Genomic DNA, 18,804 nt, shown 5'->3' on the forward strand with positions numbered 1-18,804 from the left:
ACCTTTAAGATGGCTATAAATACATATAAAAATAGAATCCTAATTTACAAATTTGCTAATATTTCTTCCTTGCCACCAACATAATCTTTAGATCATTTTTAGCTAATGAATTGCTGTCAAAACAGCCTTGAGGTTGGGGTTTCAATTTCTTCCCCTGATTTGAAATATTTACATTTAGTGTGTTGGGTGAGTGACCATCTTCCTAATAGATATGCTTCAACATTTCTTATTATTGTTTCTCTAATCCTCAATTAAAACTCTACAGCAAGCTTACCTGTTATCACACAACATTTCAAAAAAAACATAAAAGTGCACAGAAAGGTGTACTCATTAGTTACTATGAAATAAGCAAAAAATAAAAATTTGCTAAATTTTTTTTTTTAGGTTGAAAGCTCAAGTCAACTATGAATTCCATAATTGTCACACTGTCATTTGTATTAGACGTATGAAAATGATCTCTGTGTATTATAAAGAACCATGAAGAACAGTCATCGACAATCCAGGGGATCTTATAAAAGAAAAAAAATTTGGTTTTTTTTGCTAACCTGGGCTGAGAAACCACAGAAGAAACCAAACCAGAAATGCACGAGTGTGAAGGCAAAATTCTTATAGAAGAAATAGCATAAGAATTTGCACATTCGGACGTAGGACCACCTTCCATGAACAAGGAGAAGCCTTTGGAGGTATCTGAACTGTGCAAATGAGTAGTCGCTGGCGAGGACTGCCTGCAGCCCTTCCTGGCCACTGATGCCGACGCCAATGTGAGCACCTACGAAGAAGAAGGACACTTTCACTTCCCAGGCAAAGACACCTCTCTGCGGAAACTATCACTCCTTTTTCTTTCTTTCTTTCTTTATAGCCATACGGCATGGCTTGGGGTATCTTAACTCCCCAACCAAGGATTGAACCTGGGCTTCAGCAGTGAAAGCGCCAAGTCCTAACAGCTGGACCACCAGGGAATTCCCCTATCAATCTTCTTGTGATGCTATTATTTATTCATGGAAATCTTAACAACTATAGCATTTATCATTTTTCCCACATATTATCTCATGAAACACTCTTGACAGGTATTTATCCTAGTTTTATAAGAGAAAATTGCTCAGAAAGTTCAGTAACTTGAACAAAGTTTTACAATTTGTGGCAAAATGTAACAGTTGGGACTATGTGTCTAGTGTTCATTCCTCTACACCACAGCTACTTACTTCTCCAAATAGTGATAGATACACAAATTATTTAATTGAAGACAGAGGGTTTTTTTTTTTTTTTAATGAATGGTGGATGCATTGTACCAGAAAGTATTCATTTTAGAACCACTGGGAAAATTAAATTTCAATGCAATTTCCATTATATATTGCCAAACGCTGAACCTGGGACTCCAGGTCTGCAGTGTGCCCCACTAAGCAAATGTCTCCTTACTTTTGATCATGCTGACATCATTGGCTCCATCGCCGATGGCCAAAGTGACAGCATTTCTGTACTTCTTCACAAGCTCTACTACTTGGGCTTTCTGGAGAGGGGTGACTCGGCAGCAAACCACCGTCTTACACATGCAGGCAAGTTCTAGAAGATCATTCTTGACATCACTTTCTAGGGCATGGGCCTAGGTTATTTAAAAAAAAAAAAAAATCCACAATAGAACAAGAGAGATGTCATTTGGGAAGCAGATTTCTTTTTTCTCAACTGATTTCTAAACAGTTTAATTCACTTCAATAAGTCATGTTGACTTGGGGTCACACAAACGACAAAAGAAGAGAGTACTGAATGCCTACTATGTGCCAGAGAATTTCACCATAAAAATCAAAAACACAGTGCCCTGTGTGTCCGCCTTGGTGCATTATCATGCTGTGCTGGCGAGATACAGTTCAATGCCAGGGAAGTTCCAGAACCCACTAAAATATGGGAAAGTGAAGGACAGCCCAATCTACCACTTCACCAAGTTTAGAATGAACTACAAAGTGATGATGTTTGTTCTAAATGGTGACATTTTCGTTTCCTTTGCACTGTTGTTTTGTAATTTAGTGTTTATTGTTGTGGTTGTTGATGTGAGGGCAGATGAGGTGCAAATGATCTGGAGATCAGTCCTTGAAGAGTATAGTGACTGAAATCAGGAGAGGCCTGTGCAAAGGGTGGCAGGCAACCTGTATCTCAGACAGGGTGCGTCAACCAGTTCCACCCTTGCTCCTCCCCAAATACATCAGAGCCTTTAGACACACCAAGAAAGGATTGAAAAAGAGAACATAGTCCTTTGCAATTAAGTATAATTTTTTTTTCTAGAAAACATCTCACTCTATATTATTTAGTAAATGCATTAAGAGAAAACAGGAACCCATCTAAACTTTGAACCGGAATTATCTTTGAATGAATCTTTAGCAAGATGTTCACAGCCTATCACATTCTGGCCCCTATATTCCTTTTGAGGTCTGTCTTCTACCACCACCTTCAAGTTTACTCTTTACTCCTGTCGTGCCAAATTGCTTGTTTTTACAAGTTAAGAGGTTCTTTCTTGCCTCTGTGCTTGTGCACTTGCTGTCTCCTCTACCTGAAAATATCCCTCTCTCTAGGAAGTCTTCCCTGATTTTCCCATGAGGAACTAAATGTGCTGCTTTGCCTCTATGCTGTCAAAGCACCATGTCCATGCTTCTGTCTAGTATTTATCACAATACTGTGCTACTAGCTCTCCACCAGATGACAATCTCTAAAACAAAGACTGTTCTCTTCATATCCTTATCCATTCTCAGGCTCTAGCACTATGACCTGGGCATGCTTAATAAATGTTAATGGGATGAATGGAAAGATGGGTGAATGAGTATAAAAACATAACTCTAAGGTAGAAAATTCACATGTCAAGGCCTAGAATTTTTAGGGGAAATTGTGAATTAACATTCTCAAATATAATTATACTCTCTGAAACAGAAATCTGGTAACTGGCTGTCTTGCTCAGAATGGTTCCCATCTCTCTCTTTTCCTTTTTCTTTATTATCAACAACTGGAAAACAGACACAGACTGTGAGAAAAAAGATCCAATTACACTCTGTAAAGCATTAAGCTCTAGCAAAATGGAATCATGATTTTTTTTTTAAAACTTCTGACCATAATAGGAGAAACACAGCCAATTCTCCTTAAATGAAAGATGATATTTCATGGTTTCTAAAGCTCAGGCTTTGAAGCTGAGGGAATTCTTGAAGAGCAACTATCTTAGATCTTTCTTTCAACATATTTGGAGACAGAGACAGAAACATGTGTGTCAACACCTGAGTACCCTAACTGACCTCACACTGGCCTCTCGAACCTGAGAGAAAGTCAGAGCACGAGTCTTTAGGGAATATTTCGCTATCGTGGTCCCTGGGGAATTCAACAAAGGCCACCAGCTCCAAGTCCCAGCTGAGAGGCTTAGAATTCTCAGTTGCTGCTCATTTGTGCGAGAGAGAAGTTCGTGTCATCTGGACAAGCTTTCAGCTAAGCTTGGCCTGCAGCGGAGCTCTGTAACTTTCCATGGTGTAGAAGACAACACATCAGTTCGTCTGGAACCCAGCTGGACAACGCTCTAAACACTAAGAGCTAACAGACAGCTGATTACAAGGGGGGAAACACAACATACTCCTGTCCAACTTCTTCTGTCCTCTAAGAAATAGTCTACAAGGAGATCCGTTTGTTTTCCAAACTCTGAAAGTGAAAAATGATCATCAAAGCTGGAAAAAGATGTGAGATTAGCTCTTTGTGCACATAAATGATCATTTCACTGAAGTACAATCAGAGCTTTTGTTTTCTAAGTTAGAAACTCAGAAGAGTATTTTGATATTTGTTCAAGATTTGGAACCTGAACTACATTAAAAGCACAATGGAAGTTTATTCTATTACGACAAGAACCAGATTTCCTAATCAAAGCAAATTGTTTGGCATTGCTCTAAAATGCTGCTATTTAGAAAAACCACTAGAGGTATCTTAATGGCAGTAATTTGGTGTGGTAATTATATGAAGGTCAGGTTGTGCTCTGCAAATCTCAAATGTTAGGAAGAGCAATAATTGCAATACATCCATCCAGTTGCATTATTTTAATTAAACAACAGGAACTGTGATACTGTCCCCGAGAAGAGCATTTAAACAATACTGCTGAACAGTCTACAGTCATTAAGACAAGATTGATATTCTCTGAGTTCAGCATTTCTTCAGATCCTCCCCTTCACTGTGATGGTTCAAGCAATAATGTATGAAATATATATTAGAAGTTTCCCTTTCCTTTGCAAACAGGAAATCATTGTGGATGCCCTGTTTCTAGCAGTGTCGTTTGTTTTGAATACACAAAAGAAGATTTCATTATGACAGCACAAAAGAACTCATTATTGGGGTGGAGAAAAAGAAATAACAAAAGCCTTAAGCAAACTCACCAAACTGTGGCCATTTATGATTAAGGCATAATCCCCTGTTACGGTTTCTTCTACAACTGAGTCCAGCTCCAGCGACTGCTTTTTTTCAAAAACTACATGGCCATTGGAAAAACTTCTGTTTTGTCCAAACAAATTTTCCTTTGCTTTCCTTAAAGGAGAACGGAGGAAGGCAAATCATAACAATGTATACGGAGCATACCTATTTACTCAAAGGAGAGACTAGCCTAGAGGTAAATTCATTTCGTCACTATTCAGACAGGCTGCTTGCATGAGATTCAGTTTCAGTAAGCTAGCTGGAAGATTCGTTGTGATGGGGGATACTATAGCAAATTTGCAGAAAGTAGGAGGGTAAACACAAGGAAAACAGAATCATCTTGAATGTTTTAAATTACCTTAAAGCTAAATCATCATTGTGGGCTGGGTTGGAACCAGGGCCTCTTGATAAATTCGATATATAAGGTTACCTGAGCTTCATGGACTTAAGAACCACTGATCTGGCACATGATATTGTTAAGTAATGGAAAGGGAAAGACTGAAGACAACTGATGAATTCTTCTAGGAATTCCAGGAAATTCTGTACATAAATTAATCAACTTGTAGAGCAATGTAATACAATCCCACTTAAAACAGCAGCCTTCTGAGAAACACATCTTTTAGAAATTTGACAAAAACAAATAGTGGCATTTACTGAATTGGCATAGTCATTATAATACAGTGGGATATTTTAAGTGAAAATTGTACTCATTAGCTCCAACAATAGAGTAAGTCTTCTGAGAAAGGAGCTACAGACACCAAAGTGTCGAGGGCAGTTCCAAATGGAAACTCCCTCCAGTGCCCTAGATCTCATCAGCACTAGAATAATCCTGCCCACATCCATCGCTGCTGTTTAAGAGGAAGACTGTATGGTGACTTAATACTCTTCCTTAGAAGTGGCATTTTAGTCTTCCCTTCAAAATGGAAAGACAATGCCTTTAAAGGGAGGAAAATTTCCTCTCCGAATCCCTTGGATAATAGGCTTTGAAGTAACATAGGGTGAGGGGACATGACTGCTAGAAATTTCAGTCACAACCAGGGAACCACACAGTAGGTGCTCCCAAAGATGAGTGGCAAAGCCAGACACCAACACTTTGGGCCACAACATGCATGTGCAAAATGAGCACCCAGGACAGAATGGGGAGTGAGAGGCCAGAAAATGGGTATTTTGTCTTAGAGTGAAATGAAATGATCCCCCAAAGGCTCATCCTATGTTTAAAAAAAAAAAAAAATTTACTTAAATGGTTGTGTTTTTTTGTTTGTTTTTGTTTTTTGCTGTGGCTCCTCTGAAGGAAGAGAATGTTCACATTATAAAAACAACCATTTTAGCCCTCAGCTTTCTAATTATTTGAAAATGTACCACTAATTGTTTACAAGTTAAACTGAAACACACACACACACACACACACACACACACACACACACACATCTTCTAGCTCAACATCTCCTTCTGCTGTTCAAGACCAAAATCACAGCCTGCATTTAGAACACGAGGAATCCTGAGATTACATGCCCTTGGCTCCAGGGGTGACATTCTATGTTTTAGCAGTCAGTTTGCAGAATGAATGAAAATGATTCATAGAGTCAGAGCGCTATGTGTGAAATTTAGGGAGTTGGGGTGGGGAGAGTGAGGGAGGAGTAGACATGAAAAATCATTGCTTTAAGTGGGGGACACAGGACTTTTGCATCAGATAAGCATGTAAGGGAATCCTCCTCACCATCATGAAAATTTACAGTCCCAGGTAATGAAGAAAGCAAGAGAGACAAGTTGCTCTGAAACAAACATATTTCTCTGACAGGTTTGCAGAGTTCATGAATTAGGTCCTCAGAAAGCACCAAAGGGCCAATATCTCCTGAGGTCTCCTTTTTAGTTAAGTTCTCATTTGCTGTATTAATGACTCAAACTCTTGTTTTCCCCCCAGAGAATGAAAACATTCCAAAGAAGGGTAAAGTTCATGAAAGTATTGGCTGAAATTCTATTTACTTAGGATTTTTTTCGCCTAAACTGTCTTCCTAACATCTCACATGATCCCTTTTCCAGGCAGAAAAGGGACAGTGTTTCTGGCCCTGCTTAAATTCCTACTGCACTCCCTCTGCAGAGCCTCTGTTTGCCCATGCTCTATTGCTGTCATTTCTTTTCCTTCCCAGAACTTAGCTCTTTAAACACCAGCTAGTTCTCACAAAGCAATTTACTAGGAGGAGAAAAGCGACACATAACTCCCTTCAAGGAATATGAACTATACAATGAACACACAATGCTTTACCACAGAATACAAGTTACAAATGCTAAAACAAAAAGAGTGCCTGTTTTTTCCAAGCTCTGTAATGAAGGGCAGTCTGTTACAATGCTGGCATACAGAAATGCATTAATGTCTGAGAACGACCTTGGTTGGCATTCACAGCCCCACACCAACCACTGAAACCTCACCACAAACAGAGCAAAGCACAGTTAGGCCCATGTTGGCTTACATGCAATCTATAAAGAGATAGCAGGAAAAAGAGTCATTTTGTCAGGCTTCTTAAGGCACTCTGTATTCAAACATTAAAAGGACCTCTTAGAAAATGAATTGAAACTATGACATTGTGTTTCAGTTCAGTTCAGTCGCTCAGTCGTGTCCGACTCTTCGCAACCCCATGAATCGCAGCACGCCAGGCCTCCCCAACATTGTGTTTAGAAGAATACAATTTTGACTTTGACATGAACACAGGCCTTGAAACCTGGAGATCTGGCTTCAGCCCCAAGGTCTGCCTCTGACATGTCATATGCCCACAGCTGAGTTTGCTGACCTCTAGCCACTTGATTAGTCAGTCACAGACCCATGGGAGAACCCAGGTGTTCAGATTTCTAGTCCTCTGTCTACTATATCAAAAAGCTTACATAGTTAGCCACAGGCTGCCTCTAGGCTGGGACAAAGACACAGTGCTAGAGCAGCAGCTAAGGGACAACATTATCCTGCCAACCAAAGAGAAAGTACATGAAATTTTGACATCAAGCCCCAGTTTCATCCCTTATTAATTTGACCTGTAAAATACTCAACCCCTGAACCAGTATCTTTATTAAAATCCAGGTGAATGGTACCAGTCATTCACACTTGTTGATACCGTTACAAACACCTGGGCAGCTCTACCAGGCTGTACTAGGAGGTCTCCAGTATTAAGTGCTCTAAAATTTTACAATTTATGATAGAAACTAAACATACTAAAACACTTTGCCAGGGGACTAGAAATTGGGAATTAGGAACAAGGGGCATTTTGTTTGGCCTGTGTAATGTTTAAAAAGAATCTGTATGAATTTATGGACAACATGATGTTCACTTTCACCAAACCCCCAGCCACTAATGCCTTGTACAGTCGAGATCACACAACCACCATTACCTTTCTGACCCTGGACCCATTTGCTTCTATGACCCCTCCCCATTCAAACAATAACTTTCCACCAAAGAGGTGTATAAAAAATTGCAATACGCATGTTGTTGATTAAAGAGGAAACATCAGTTCCTAGGTACATCACTGCAACACTACTCAGAAGTAATAGAGTCTCTTCATGGCTTAGTTAATTTTTCTAATAAAATATGTGATCAGTGAAACAAAAATGGAACATGGATTTGGTTTGCTTGTAGGCCCAAGCAAACTTAAATCCTCAGTCTGCTTTTCTTTGGGCAGAAGACATATATATTGGTAAAATGTAATCAGTGCAGTAATCTTCAAAGAAACCTTAACAGGGTTTAACTGTAGATTTCTGGACAGGCTCTTAATACCAAAGCAGCTATGGCAGCAAACTTAACCCAGGACTCAATGTGCTTAAACATTTTCATGACATTAAATTTGAAAATTTTATGTGACATTAAACTGGAAGCAAACATCTTCATGATATGCATGAAAATACATCACTGTTTTTGAAATAATTGAAACACATTTGATGGGTTTAAATATGAGTATTTTAGGTCATTTTCCCTCAAGAGCTACCATCATTTAGATCAGCGGTCCCCAGCCTTTCTGGTACCAGGGACTGATTTCATGGAAGATAATTTTTCCACAGACTGGGAATGCGGAGGAGGGATGGTTTCAGGATGATTCAAGTACATTACATTTATTGTGCACTTTACTTCTAATCTAATGCTGCCACTGATCTGATAGGAGATACAGTTCATGGCCTGAAGGTTGGGAACCTCTGACTTAGATCCTGTACTTCTGATACACTTTTTAAAATATTTTTGCATGAACTCCCACTGAACTGAAACTTGTAACATAGGAAAACTGAGCAGTGTAAATTTATAATTTCAATATTCCATCCCTAAAACCCTGGGTTAGATATAAGAAGCCAAGATTAGGATTGTAGAGAGAACCTCCAGTAATAACTTTCCTTGGATGTTCTTTTCCCCCCTAATAAAAGAAAATGCATACTATAAATACATTGATTCTTCTCACACAGAATTTTCTACTATGTACTGCCTCTCTGGGTAATCTCCAAATCTTGGTTGAAATAAATATTATTTGCCAGCAAGTTAAGAAAAGTGGCCTCAAGAGTCCTGAAATACTTAGTCTAGATGGAAAATATTTTTCTCCTCTGAATATACTGTTCTTCTCAGATGATCTTTCGGCTTACTGTATGAATACTATTACAACTTCATTAACACAAAGTGCCAGAAATAAGAAAGCAAACATGACCCGTAATTCTGGATGACCAGAGAGAACCACATGAGGAGGTAGGTGGATAGGTATGGATATAGATGTATGCAGTGTTTTATACACATACATACATACTTATATACACATATATGCCTTTTTAGAAAAATGGATCATGTTATGCATGATGTTTCATAATCTCACTTTTCACTTATCATAGACATCTTCCTATGTCAAAAAACACATAATTACTTTTAAGACTGTATGGTATCTCATCACATCTATATATCATACAAATTAACAAAATCCTGGTAGCTGGGTGTTTGAGCAATTTCCAATCTTCTATTATCATAATTGATGCCGCAATATCTATATACGTATGCATATAAACACGCATGCACACACTACATACACTTGTCCATTTATTATCTTAAGGGCAATTCCTCGAGGTAAAAACCACTGGGTCAAAACTGTACACATATATAATTTTGAAATATATTGCTAGTTCACCCTCTAGAAAGTTTCTACCAACTTACGCTCCTGACGGTATATAAGAATTCACATTTCTTCACATTCCTTCCACATCACTACAGTTATGTCACCCACTTAGTCAACCACATGTACCTGAATAAAATCTTGAGGTATTAATTTCGGTTCCCCACCCCTTCTGCAATCACCACTGCTACCACAGACGACCCTCTCTGTTTACTCAGAAACATACCTTGCCTCAGGAGGATGTGACAGAGCCAAACACAGAGAAAACAAGAGTCGATATCTTGTTTTCTGAGTATGAAAATAGACTCTTGAAACTCAAAGCAGAATTGCCATCCTGAATTCCAGCAATCTGGAATTCTAATAATGGGGCTTTTTGAAAGGGAAGAGAAGAGTTTCTTCAAGTGTCAAAAAATTAATCTTTAAACGAATCAGAGCATAAAATGCTGCCCCTAAGCGACAGACTGGAAAAAAAAAAAAAAAAAAGACTCCTTTTCTCCGTCTCCTATCTAGCCTAAAGGAGAGAGACTGAAGAGGAGATTAGATGCTCATGAATCAATCATTAAAAGAAGCCGAGGTGCTGCTCCCACTCTGGCCCGGGAGTGGTAGCTTTGGGGAATCTGAGTGGGCAGCAGTAGTCACTAAAGCATGGTGACATGGAGGGGAGCAGAAGAAAGGGATTTCAGGAACAGAGGCTCCATGTGAGACCACTTCTCAGACACAGAGAAGCGAGGAAGAACCCCTGGATGCCCAAGTTTCCCCAGGAGGATGTGGAAGTCAGCCTGCAGGGAGAAGGAAGTGGGAAGTGCCAGATGCCAGCGGGCTAGATGCTGAGCCTCAGTGACAGGAAGGCAATAGCACAGCCTAGCCTTGAGCCAAATGTACCCATAGTGCCTAATTTAAATGTTCTGTCATCAGGCAGAAAAGGGTTCAAGTCTAGTTTTAGAAAATTTTATGAGTTTCTGTTCTTGTCCAGCTCAGTATATTCCAGGCTGTGAAGTCAGACAAGCTAGAAATGACAGAGCCTCCTTCTTCTTCCTTCACATCAAATAAAATTCTGAGTCCTATCCATTATACCTCCAAAACAGCTGTTAATTTCATTCCACTCTTTCCTTCCCCATTCTTACAACCTCACTGCCTTTGTTTAACCCTCAACATTCCCAAACTTGAGTATTCCAACAGCTTCGCAAGGCATCTCTCCATACCATTCATTTTTTCTGTCAAACATACTTCATCTATCCCGTCACTCGAGTGTTATTTCTAAACTGTAAAATTGGATTTGTCTCTCTTCTGCTTAGAAGTCTTCCATATCCATCCAATACCTTCAAGATAAAGTATATTCACTTTTGCTTATCACTCAGTCTATCACCACTTTTATCTCTGAAAAATTGTCCCCACTCATAACTCTATGCTACACTCTAACTACAACTTGACACATGGTTCCTGAAACATAACATGGTGTCTTTCTCATCTGTGTGCCTTTGTGTATGCTATTCCATCACCCTGCAATACTGTTATCCAAGGTAATCAACAGACGAAGAAGATTCATAAAATGTGTAATGTGGGTCAGCATATTGTTTTCAGTATCTTAAGGTTAATGAAAAGTGTAGTTTTTCTATGATGAGAATGCAAAGACTCTCTAATTCTTTAAAGCTTTGTTTTACTTTCAGCTACTTTATATCAACCTGGTATAGAAAACCACTATACCACACTGGTTAGAAGCCGTAACTGAAGATTACATGTGTCTTTGCCAAATAAAAATTAGAAAACCTAATTGTTACTGAATAATTTTATCATTATTATTTATATGATCTTAATAATAGACTCCAAAGTTTATTGGAAAAATATTTTTTTAAAAATAATCCTTGTTGGTTGAAAGATTGGGAACAATGGCTAAGGAAAGAGGGCAGGAGGAAGGAAGCGGAAAGACAGGAGGGAAGGCAAGAAGGATGCTCAATGAATGGTCATAAAGCTTTAAGCTCTTATATTAATCCCTAAATAAAATCATTTATAGGGTTGGTATTTGCATATTTTCCCATTTTACAAATGAGGAAAACAAACAGAGAGGTTGAATAGTGTATCAAAAATCACTTAGCCAGCCAGAGCACAGACACAAGATTCCAACATGGCACAAGTCAACATATATTCTGTACTTTTCCCCTTATGCTGGCTGTCTCTCCCTGAAATCCATTCTGCTGTAGTTGCCAGCCTGGTGTCTGACCTCAAGGGAAGCAACCAGATGTTTCAACAACTGAGTTTTTTATATTAATTATTTACAGAGTAAGAGTACTCTGTAATGTGGCAAGTGAATGGGTGCGCAGGCTCTGGGGCCGTGCTGCCTAGACTCAGCCCCACCTGAGCCACTGACTAGCCGTAAAACTTTGAGCACGTTATTTACCCTTTGTGTGTCTCACCTGCTAACTGCAAAACAAGGATAATGGTGATGTCTTTCACTGGGTTGCTTTAAGAATGAAATGAGAGAATACATGCCTACTGCTTACTACAGTGTCCAAGGCATTGTCTCAAGTTCAGTCACTCAGTTGTGTCCAACTCTTTGTGAAGCCACGGACTGCAGCACGTCAGTCATCCGTCTCTATCACCATCTCCTGGAGGCTGCTCAAACTCATGTCCATCGAGTCAGTGATGCCATCCAGCCATCTCATCCTCTGTCATCCCCTTCTCCTCCGGCCTGCAGTTTTTCCCAGCATCAGGGTCTTTTCCAATAAGTCAGTTCTCCATATCAGGTGGCCAAAGTATTGGAGTTTCAGCTTTAGCATCAGTCCTTCCAATGAATAGTCAGGACTGATTTCCTTTAGGATTGACTGGTTTGATCTCTTTGCAGTCCAACGGACTCTCAAGAGTCTTCTCCAACACCACAATTCAAAAGCATCCATTCTTTGGCACTCAGCTTTCTTTATAGTCCAGCTCTCACATCCATACATGACTATTAGAAAAACCAGAGCTTTGACTAGATGGAGCTTTGTTGGCAAAGTAATGTCTCTGCTTTTTAATATGCTGTCTAGGTTGGTCATAGCTTTTCTTCCAAGGAGTAAGCATCTTTTAATTTCATGGCTGCAATCACCACCTGCAGTGATTTTGGAGCCAAAGAAAATAAAGTCTGTCACTGTTTCCATTGTTTTTCCATCTATTTGCCATGAAGTGATGGGACCAGATGACATGATCTTAGTTTTCTGAATGTTGAGTTTTAAGTCAACTTTTTCACTCTCCTCTTTTACTTTCATCCATATAGTCAAAGCTATGATTTTTTCCAGTAGTCATGTATGGATGTGAAAGATGAACCATAAAGAAGGCTGAGCACCAAAGAACTGACTCTTTCAAACTGTGTTGCTAAAGAAGACTCTTGAGAGTCCCCTGGACTGCAAGGAGCTCAAATCAGTCAATTCTAAAGGAAATCAACCCTGATTATTCAATGGAAGGACTGATGCTGAAGCTCAGTCCTGAGCCACCTGATGCGAAGAGTCAACTTATTGGAAAAGATCCTGATGCTGGGAAAGACTGAGGGCAGGAGGAAAGGAGGAGACAGAGGATGAGACGGTTGGATGGCATCACCAACTCAATGAACATGAATTTGAGGAAACTCCAGGATAGTGAAAGACAGGGAAGCCTGGCATGCTGCAGTCCATGGGGTCGCAAAGGGTCGGACAGGACTTAGTGACTTAACAACAATTATTAATTATTAATTTTCCCAATAATTAAACTTATAGAAATAATAATAATAAAATTATATCAGTAATAATTAGATTTTCCAACTTTTACTTGTCAAATACATATGCGGTCTCCAGCCATACCTTCTAATGAGTATGATATAGACATTTTCTACAGTGAGTAAGACAGTGTAAAAATGTTGGGAGATTTGATCTACAAGTATTAAGTGGCAGTGCTGACAATTTAGACTTCCTTTCTTTTCAAGGTTCAGGAACAAAGGTTAAATGATGGAGAGACAGTAAGGAAGCTCACGGTGCCCCACTGTTGTGTTGAGTGAGCTGTGTTGAATGGGCTGTGTTAGCTCCCTCAGGACTGGAGCAAGTAGCAAGCCATTTGCCTCTAAGCCATTTGGTCAGACCCCAAATGGACTGAGTTTAGAGAAAGCAAAACCAGTTATAAGAATGAACTTTCTATGACCCAATCAAAAAATGGGCCAAAGAACTAAACAGACATTTCTCCAAAGAAGACATACAGATGGCTAACAAACACATGAAAAGGTGCTCAACATCACTCATTATTAGAGAAATGCAAATCAAAACCACAATGAGGTACCATTACACGCCAGTCAGGATGGCTGCTATCCAAAAGACTACAAGCAATAAATGCTGGAGAGGGTGTGGAGAAAAGGGAACCCTCTTACACTGTTGGTGGGAATGCAAACTAGTACAGCCACTATGGAAAACAGTGTGGAGATTCCTTAAAAAACTGGAAATAGAACTGCCATATGACCCAGCAATCCCACTTTTGGGCATACACACTGAGGAAACCAGATCTGAAAGAGACACGTGCACCCCAATGTTCATTGCAGCACTGTTTATAATAGCCAGGACATGGAAGCAACCTAGATGCCCATCAGCAGATGAATGGATAAGGAAGCTGTGGTACATATACACCATGGAATATTACTCAGCTGTCAAAAAGAATTCATTTGAATCAGTCCTAATGAGATGGATGAAACTGGAGCCCATTATACAGAGTGAAGTAAGCCAGAAAGATAAAGAACATTACAGCATACTAACACATATATATGGAATTTAGAAAGATGGTAATGATAACCCTATATGCAAAACAGAAAAAGAGACACAGAAATACAGAACAGACTTTTGAACTCTGTGGGAGAATGTGAGGGTGGGATGTTTCAAAAGAACAGCATGTATACTATCTATGGTGAAACAGATCACCAGCCCAGGTGGGATGCATGAGACAAGTGCTCGGGCCTGGTGCACTGGGAAGACCCAGAGGAGTCAGGTGAAGAGGGAGGTGGGAGGGGGGATCGGGATGGGGAATAAGTGTAAATCTATGGCTGATTCATATCAATGTATGACAAAACCCACTGAAATGTTGTGAAGTAATTAGCCTCCAACTAATAAAAAAATTAAAAAAAATAAAAAAAAAAAAAAAAAGAATGAACTTTCTAAAGTTCTGGGGAAATAATTAGGCAGACTCTTTCTCAACTCTCAGATTTTCCTTTCCCCTCCTTCCCTCCTTCCTTTCTCCTCCTTTCCTCTTTAACACTCACCTGAGTTCTTCTCTGACCTCCGCAGCTGTGTTCCCTGCTATGATGAACACATCACTCATGTCATCAGTCAGCATGTTGCAGGCATAGCCAATATTAATGGCAGTTTCTGATACAAAAGAAAGCCCATTTCAGTTAGAACATTACTTAATAAGATAAGTATCTTTTTCATAAGAGTTTTGAGGCCTCTCCATATTTCCTTAAGGCTTACAGACCTCCTTAACTTCAGAGAGAGTATGATTAGTAATAAAATAAATACACGAGATCGAGGAAGAAATTTAAAAGTTTTGCTAAATCCACAAAAAAATACCAACATCTATGAATCCTCAACATTCTCATCTAGTTTTTAAAAAAAACTTTTTGATTTCCAAAAGGAGTACTCATGAAAAGATCCCAAGATCTTGTGATATAGTAAGATGGACAGGGAGGCCTGGCATGCTGCGGTTCATGGATCACAAAGAATCGGACACGACTGAGCGACTGAACTGAATGGATACATTTAAAAAATTTTACCAGAAGTCTTGAATACTGTCTTTGCAAGGCTGAAATACTAAGCTATTATTCAATCTAATAGACAAATTGAAAACTCCCCAAATGTTCAGCTGAACAGCAAAAAAAAAAATGACCTTTTAAGTTTTTTAAATTCTCCCACATGCAACATTGCCATATTTCCATTAAGTGAACAGAAATTGGGAATTTGAATAGCACCTCAAAAACAAACCAGGACTGCTGCTACTAGATAACTAGAGTATTACATGATATTGACCAATCCTACCTCTAATTTTGTATAAGTAGAGTCTAGGATAGTTAAGTACCCCTTCCATCTTCAATACAATCATTCAATTTTAATTTTATTGATTTGTTAGACTCTTGTGAATTCTATGGAGTCATTAGATTTGTCCTAAATTAAGGAAGACAACTGATAAAACTTCAGCATATCCTTTGTAGAAACCACAGAAACTAATGTTAAATAGTAAACTTATGAGTATTCATAACTAATTGAATGGCTGTACCCACTGATCAACATCAAACTCTAGGAAGTCTCTAACAGCACAGAGCTCGACTCTCTGTGTTTTACATTTTGTAGTCAGTGATTTGAGTAAACATACAGAGAACTGATTTATCAGGTCTGCAAATCCTCCAATGTTCTAAAAAGTAACTAACAGGTAAATAGAATCTTAAAAACATGCGTGCCAGTTAACTGAATATTTCTGGTCTACTGATGGCCAAGCAGAAAATCATTTTTGTTTTACCCATTACTGCTAGCAATAGACCCAAACTGCATTGATTCCCTTTTCTTTCCTAGGAAACATGGTATTCTGAATCTAATGACTCTTTATCTGATGACTTGGAGTTTTGTTATGCCTGAAAGTGGGTCAGCTCTTCATGTCCAACTGCATGGGCAATCTAGGAATTCAGCCAGGTTACACCGGTACAGTTGTGGTGGCTGTTAAAATACTTTCATACCAGTTGATAAAAAGCTGCTTCCTTGAGTCTCACCAAAGCCTACCCCTCCTCGAAGATTCCCAAACCTCCCTACCAAGAAGAAACTAAAGAAGTAATGCTGAAGTCTCCAATGTTCTGCTTCAGAGCTCTGCCACTGTGTTCTAAACTGGCATCAGTGCACATACAAACCAACAGTTAAACATTTTAATACCACTGCTGCCTATGAATATAACTATTATTTTTAAAAAGTATTTGAACTGAAACTCAACTGACTCCAGGGTGTACTACAGAAGATATTTGGTTCAGTTCAGTTCAGTCACTCAGTCTTGTCCGACTCTTTGCGACCCCATGAACCGCAGCACGCCAGGCCTCCCTGTCCATCACCAACTCCCAGAGTCCACCCAAACCCATGTCCATTGAGTCAGTGATGCCATCCAACCATCTCATCCTTTGTCATCCCCTTCTCCTCCTGCCCTCAATCCTTCCAGCATCAGAATCTTTTCCAGTGAGTCAACTCTTCGCATGAGGTGGCCAAAGTATTGGAGTTTCAGCTTCAGCATCAGTCCTTCCAATGAACACCCAGGCCTGATCTCCTTTAGGATGGACTAGTTGGATCTCCTTGCAGTCCAAAGAACTCTCAAGAGTCTTCTCCAACACCAGAGTCCAAAAACATCAATTTTTCGGCACTCAGCTTTCTTCACAGTCCAACTCTCACATCCATACATGACCACTGGAAAAATCATAGCCTTGACTAGATGGACCTTTGTTGGCAAAGTAATGTCTCTGCTTTTTAAGATGCTGTCTAGGTTGGTCATATCTTTCCTTCCAAGGAGTAAGCATCTTTTAATTTCATGGCTGCAATCACCATCCACAGTGATTTTGCAGCCTAAAAAAATAAAGTCTGACACTGTTTCCCCATCTATTTGCCATGAAGTGATGGAACTGGATGCCATGATCTTAGTTTTCTGAATGTTGAGCTTTAAGCCAACTTTTTCACTCTCGTCTTTCACTTTCATCAAGAGGCTCTTTAGTTCTTCTTCACTTTCTGCCATAAGGGTGGTGTCATCTGCATATCTGAGCTTATTCATATTTCTCCCGGCAATCTTGATTCCAGCTTGTGCTTCCTCCAGCCCAGTGTTTCTCATGATGTACTCTGCATATAAGTTAAATAAGCAGGGTGACAACATACAGCCTTGACGCACTCCTTTTCCTATTTGGAACCAGTCTGTTGTTCCATGTCCAGTTCTAACTGTTGCTTCCTGACTTGCATACAGATTTCTCAAGAGGCAGGTCAGGTGGTCTGGCATTCCCATCTCTTTCAGAATTTTCCACAGTTTATTGTGATCCACACAGTCAAAGGCTTTGGCATAGTCAACAAAGCAGAAATAGATGTTTTTCTGGAACTCTCTTGCTTTTTCAATGATCCAGCGGATGTTGGCAATTTGATCTCTGGTTCCTCTGCCTTTTCTAAAACCAGCTTGAACATCTGGAAGTTCACGATTCACGTATTGCTGAAGCCTGGCTTGGAGAATTTTAAGCATTACTAGCATGTAAGACGAGTGCAACTGTGCGGTAGTTTGAGCATTCTTGTATCTTTCCTGGTGGCTCAGACAGTAAAGCATCTGCCTACAATGCGGGAACCCGGGTTCAATCCCTGGGTCAGGAAGATCATCTGGAGAAGGAAATGGCAACCCACTCCAGTACTCTTGCCTGGAAAATCCCATGGACGGAAGAGCCTGGTAGGCTACAGTCTATGAGGTTGCCAAGAGTCGGACATGACTGAGCAACTTCACTTCACTTCACTTCACTTTGAGCATTCTTTGGCATTGCCTTTCTTTGGGATTGGAATGAAAATTGACCTTTTTCAGTCCTGTGGTTACTGGTGAGTTTTCCAAATTTGCTGGCATATTGAGTGCAGCACTTGCACAGCATCATCTTTCAGGATTTGAAATAGCTCAACTGGAATTCCATCACCTCCATTAGCTTTGTTCATAGTGATGCTTCCTAAGGCCCACTTGACTTCACATTCCAGGATGTCTGGCTCTAGGTGAGTGATCACACCATCATTATTATCTGGGTCCTGAAGATATTTTTTGTACAGTTCTTCTGTGTATTCTTGCCACCTCTTCTTTTATCTTCTGCTTCTGTTAGGTCCATACCATTTCAGTCCTTCATTGAGCCCATCTTTGCATAAAATGTTCCCTTGGTATCTCTGATTTTCTTGAAGAGATCTCTAGTCTTTCCCATTCTATTATTTTCCTCTATTTCTTTGAATTGATCATTGAGGAAGGATTTCTTATCTCTCCTTGCTATTCTTTGGAACTCTGTATTCAAATGGGTATATCTTTCCTTTTCCCCTTTGCTTTTCATTTCCCTTCTTTTCACAGCTATTTGTTAAGGCTTTCTCAGACAGCCATTTTGCTTTTTTGCATTTCTTTTTCTTCGGGATGGTCTTGATTCCTATCTACTGTACAAGTCATGAACCTCCGTCCATAGTTCATCAGGCACTCTGTCTATCAGATCTAGTCCCTTAGATCTATTTCTCATTTCCACTGCATAGGGATAAGGGATTTGATTTAG

At 39.6% G+C, this 18,804-nt stretch overlaps 1 protein-coding gene across 5 annotated transcripts in view; it reads right to left on the reverse strand.

Moving 5' to 3' along the window:
* ATP8B4 (ATPase phospholipid transporting 8B4 (putative)) overlaps window positions 1-18,804 on the reverse strand; it is a 265,518-nt gene that overhangs the window by 57,193 nt on the left and 189,521 nt on the right. For all 5 annotated transcript variants that reach the window (XM_043920126.1, XM_043920124.1, XM_043920122.1 and 2 more), the window contains exons 20-23: window positions 14,782-14,887; window positions 4,386-4,533; window positions 1,417-1,600; window positions 546-769 (exon numbers count right to left, since the gene is read on the reverse strand). In XM_043920126.1, the coding sequence (XP_043776061.1) occupies window positions 546-769; window positions 1,417-1,600; window positions 4,386-4,533; window positions 14,782-14,887 (662 nt within the window). The remainder of the gene's footprint in view (window positions 1-545; window positions 770-1,416; window positions 1,601-4,385; window positions 4,534-14,781; window positions 14,888-18,804) is intronic.

The sequence above is a fragment of the Cervus elaphus genome, chromosome 12, assembly GCF_910594005.1.
Source record: "Cervus elaphus chromosome 12, mCerEla1.1, whole genome shotgun sequence".
NCBI lineage: Eukaryota > Metazoa > Chordata > Mammalia > Artiodactyla > Cervidae > Cervus > Cervus elaphus.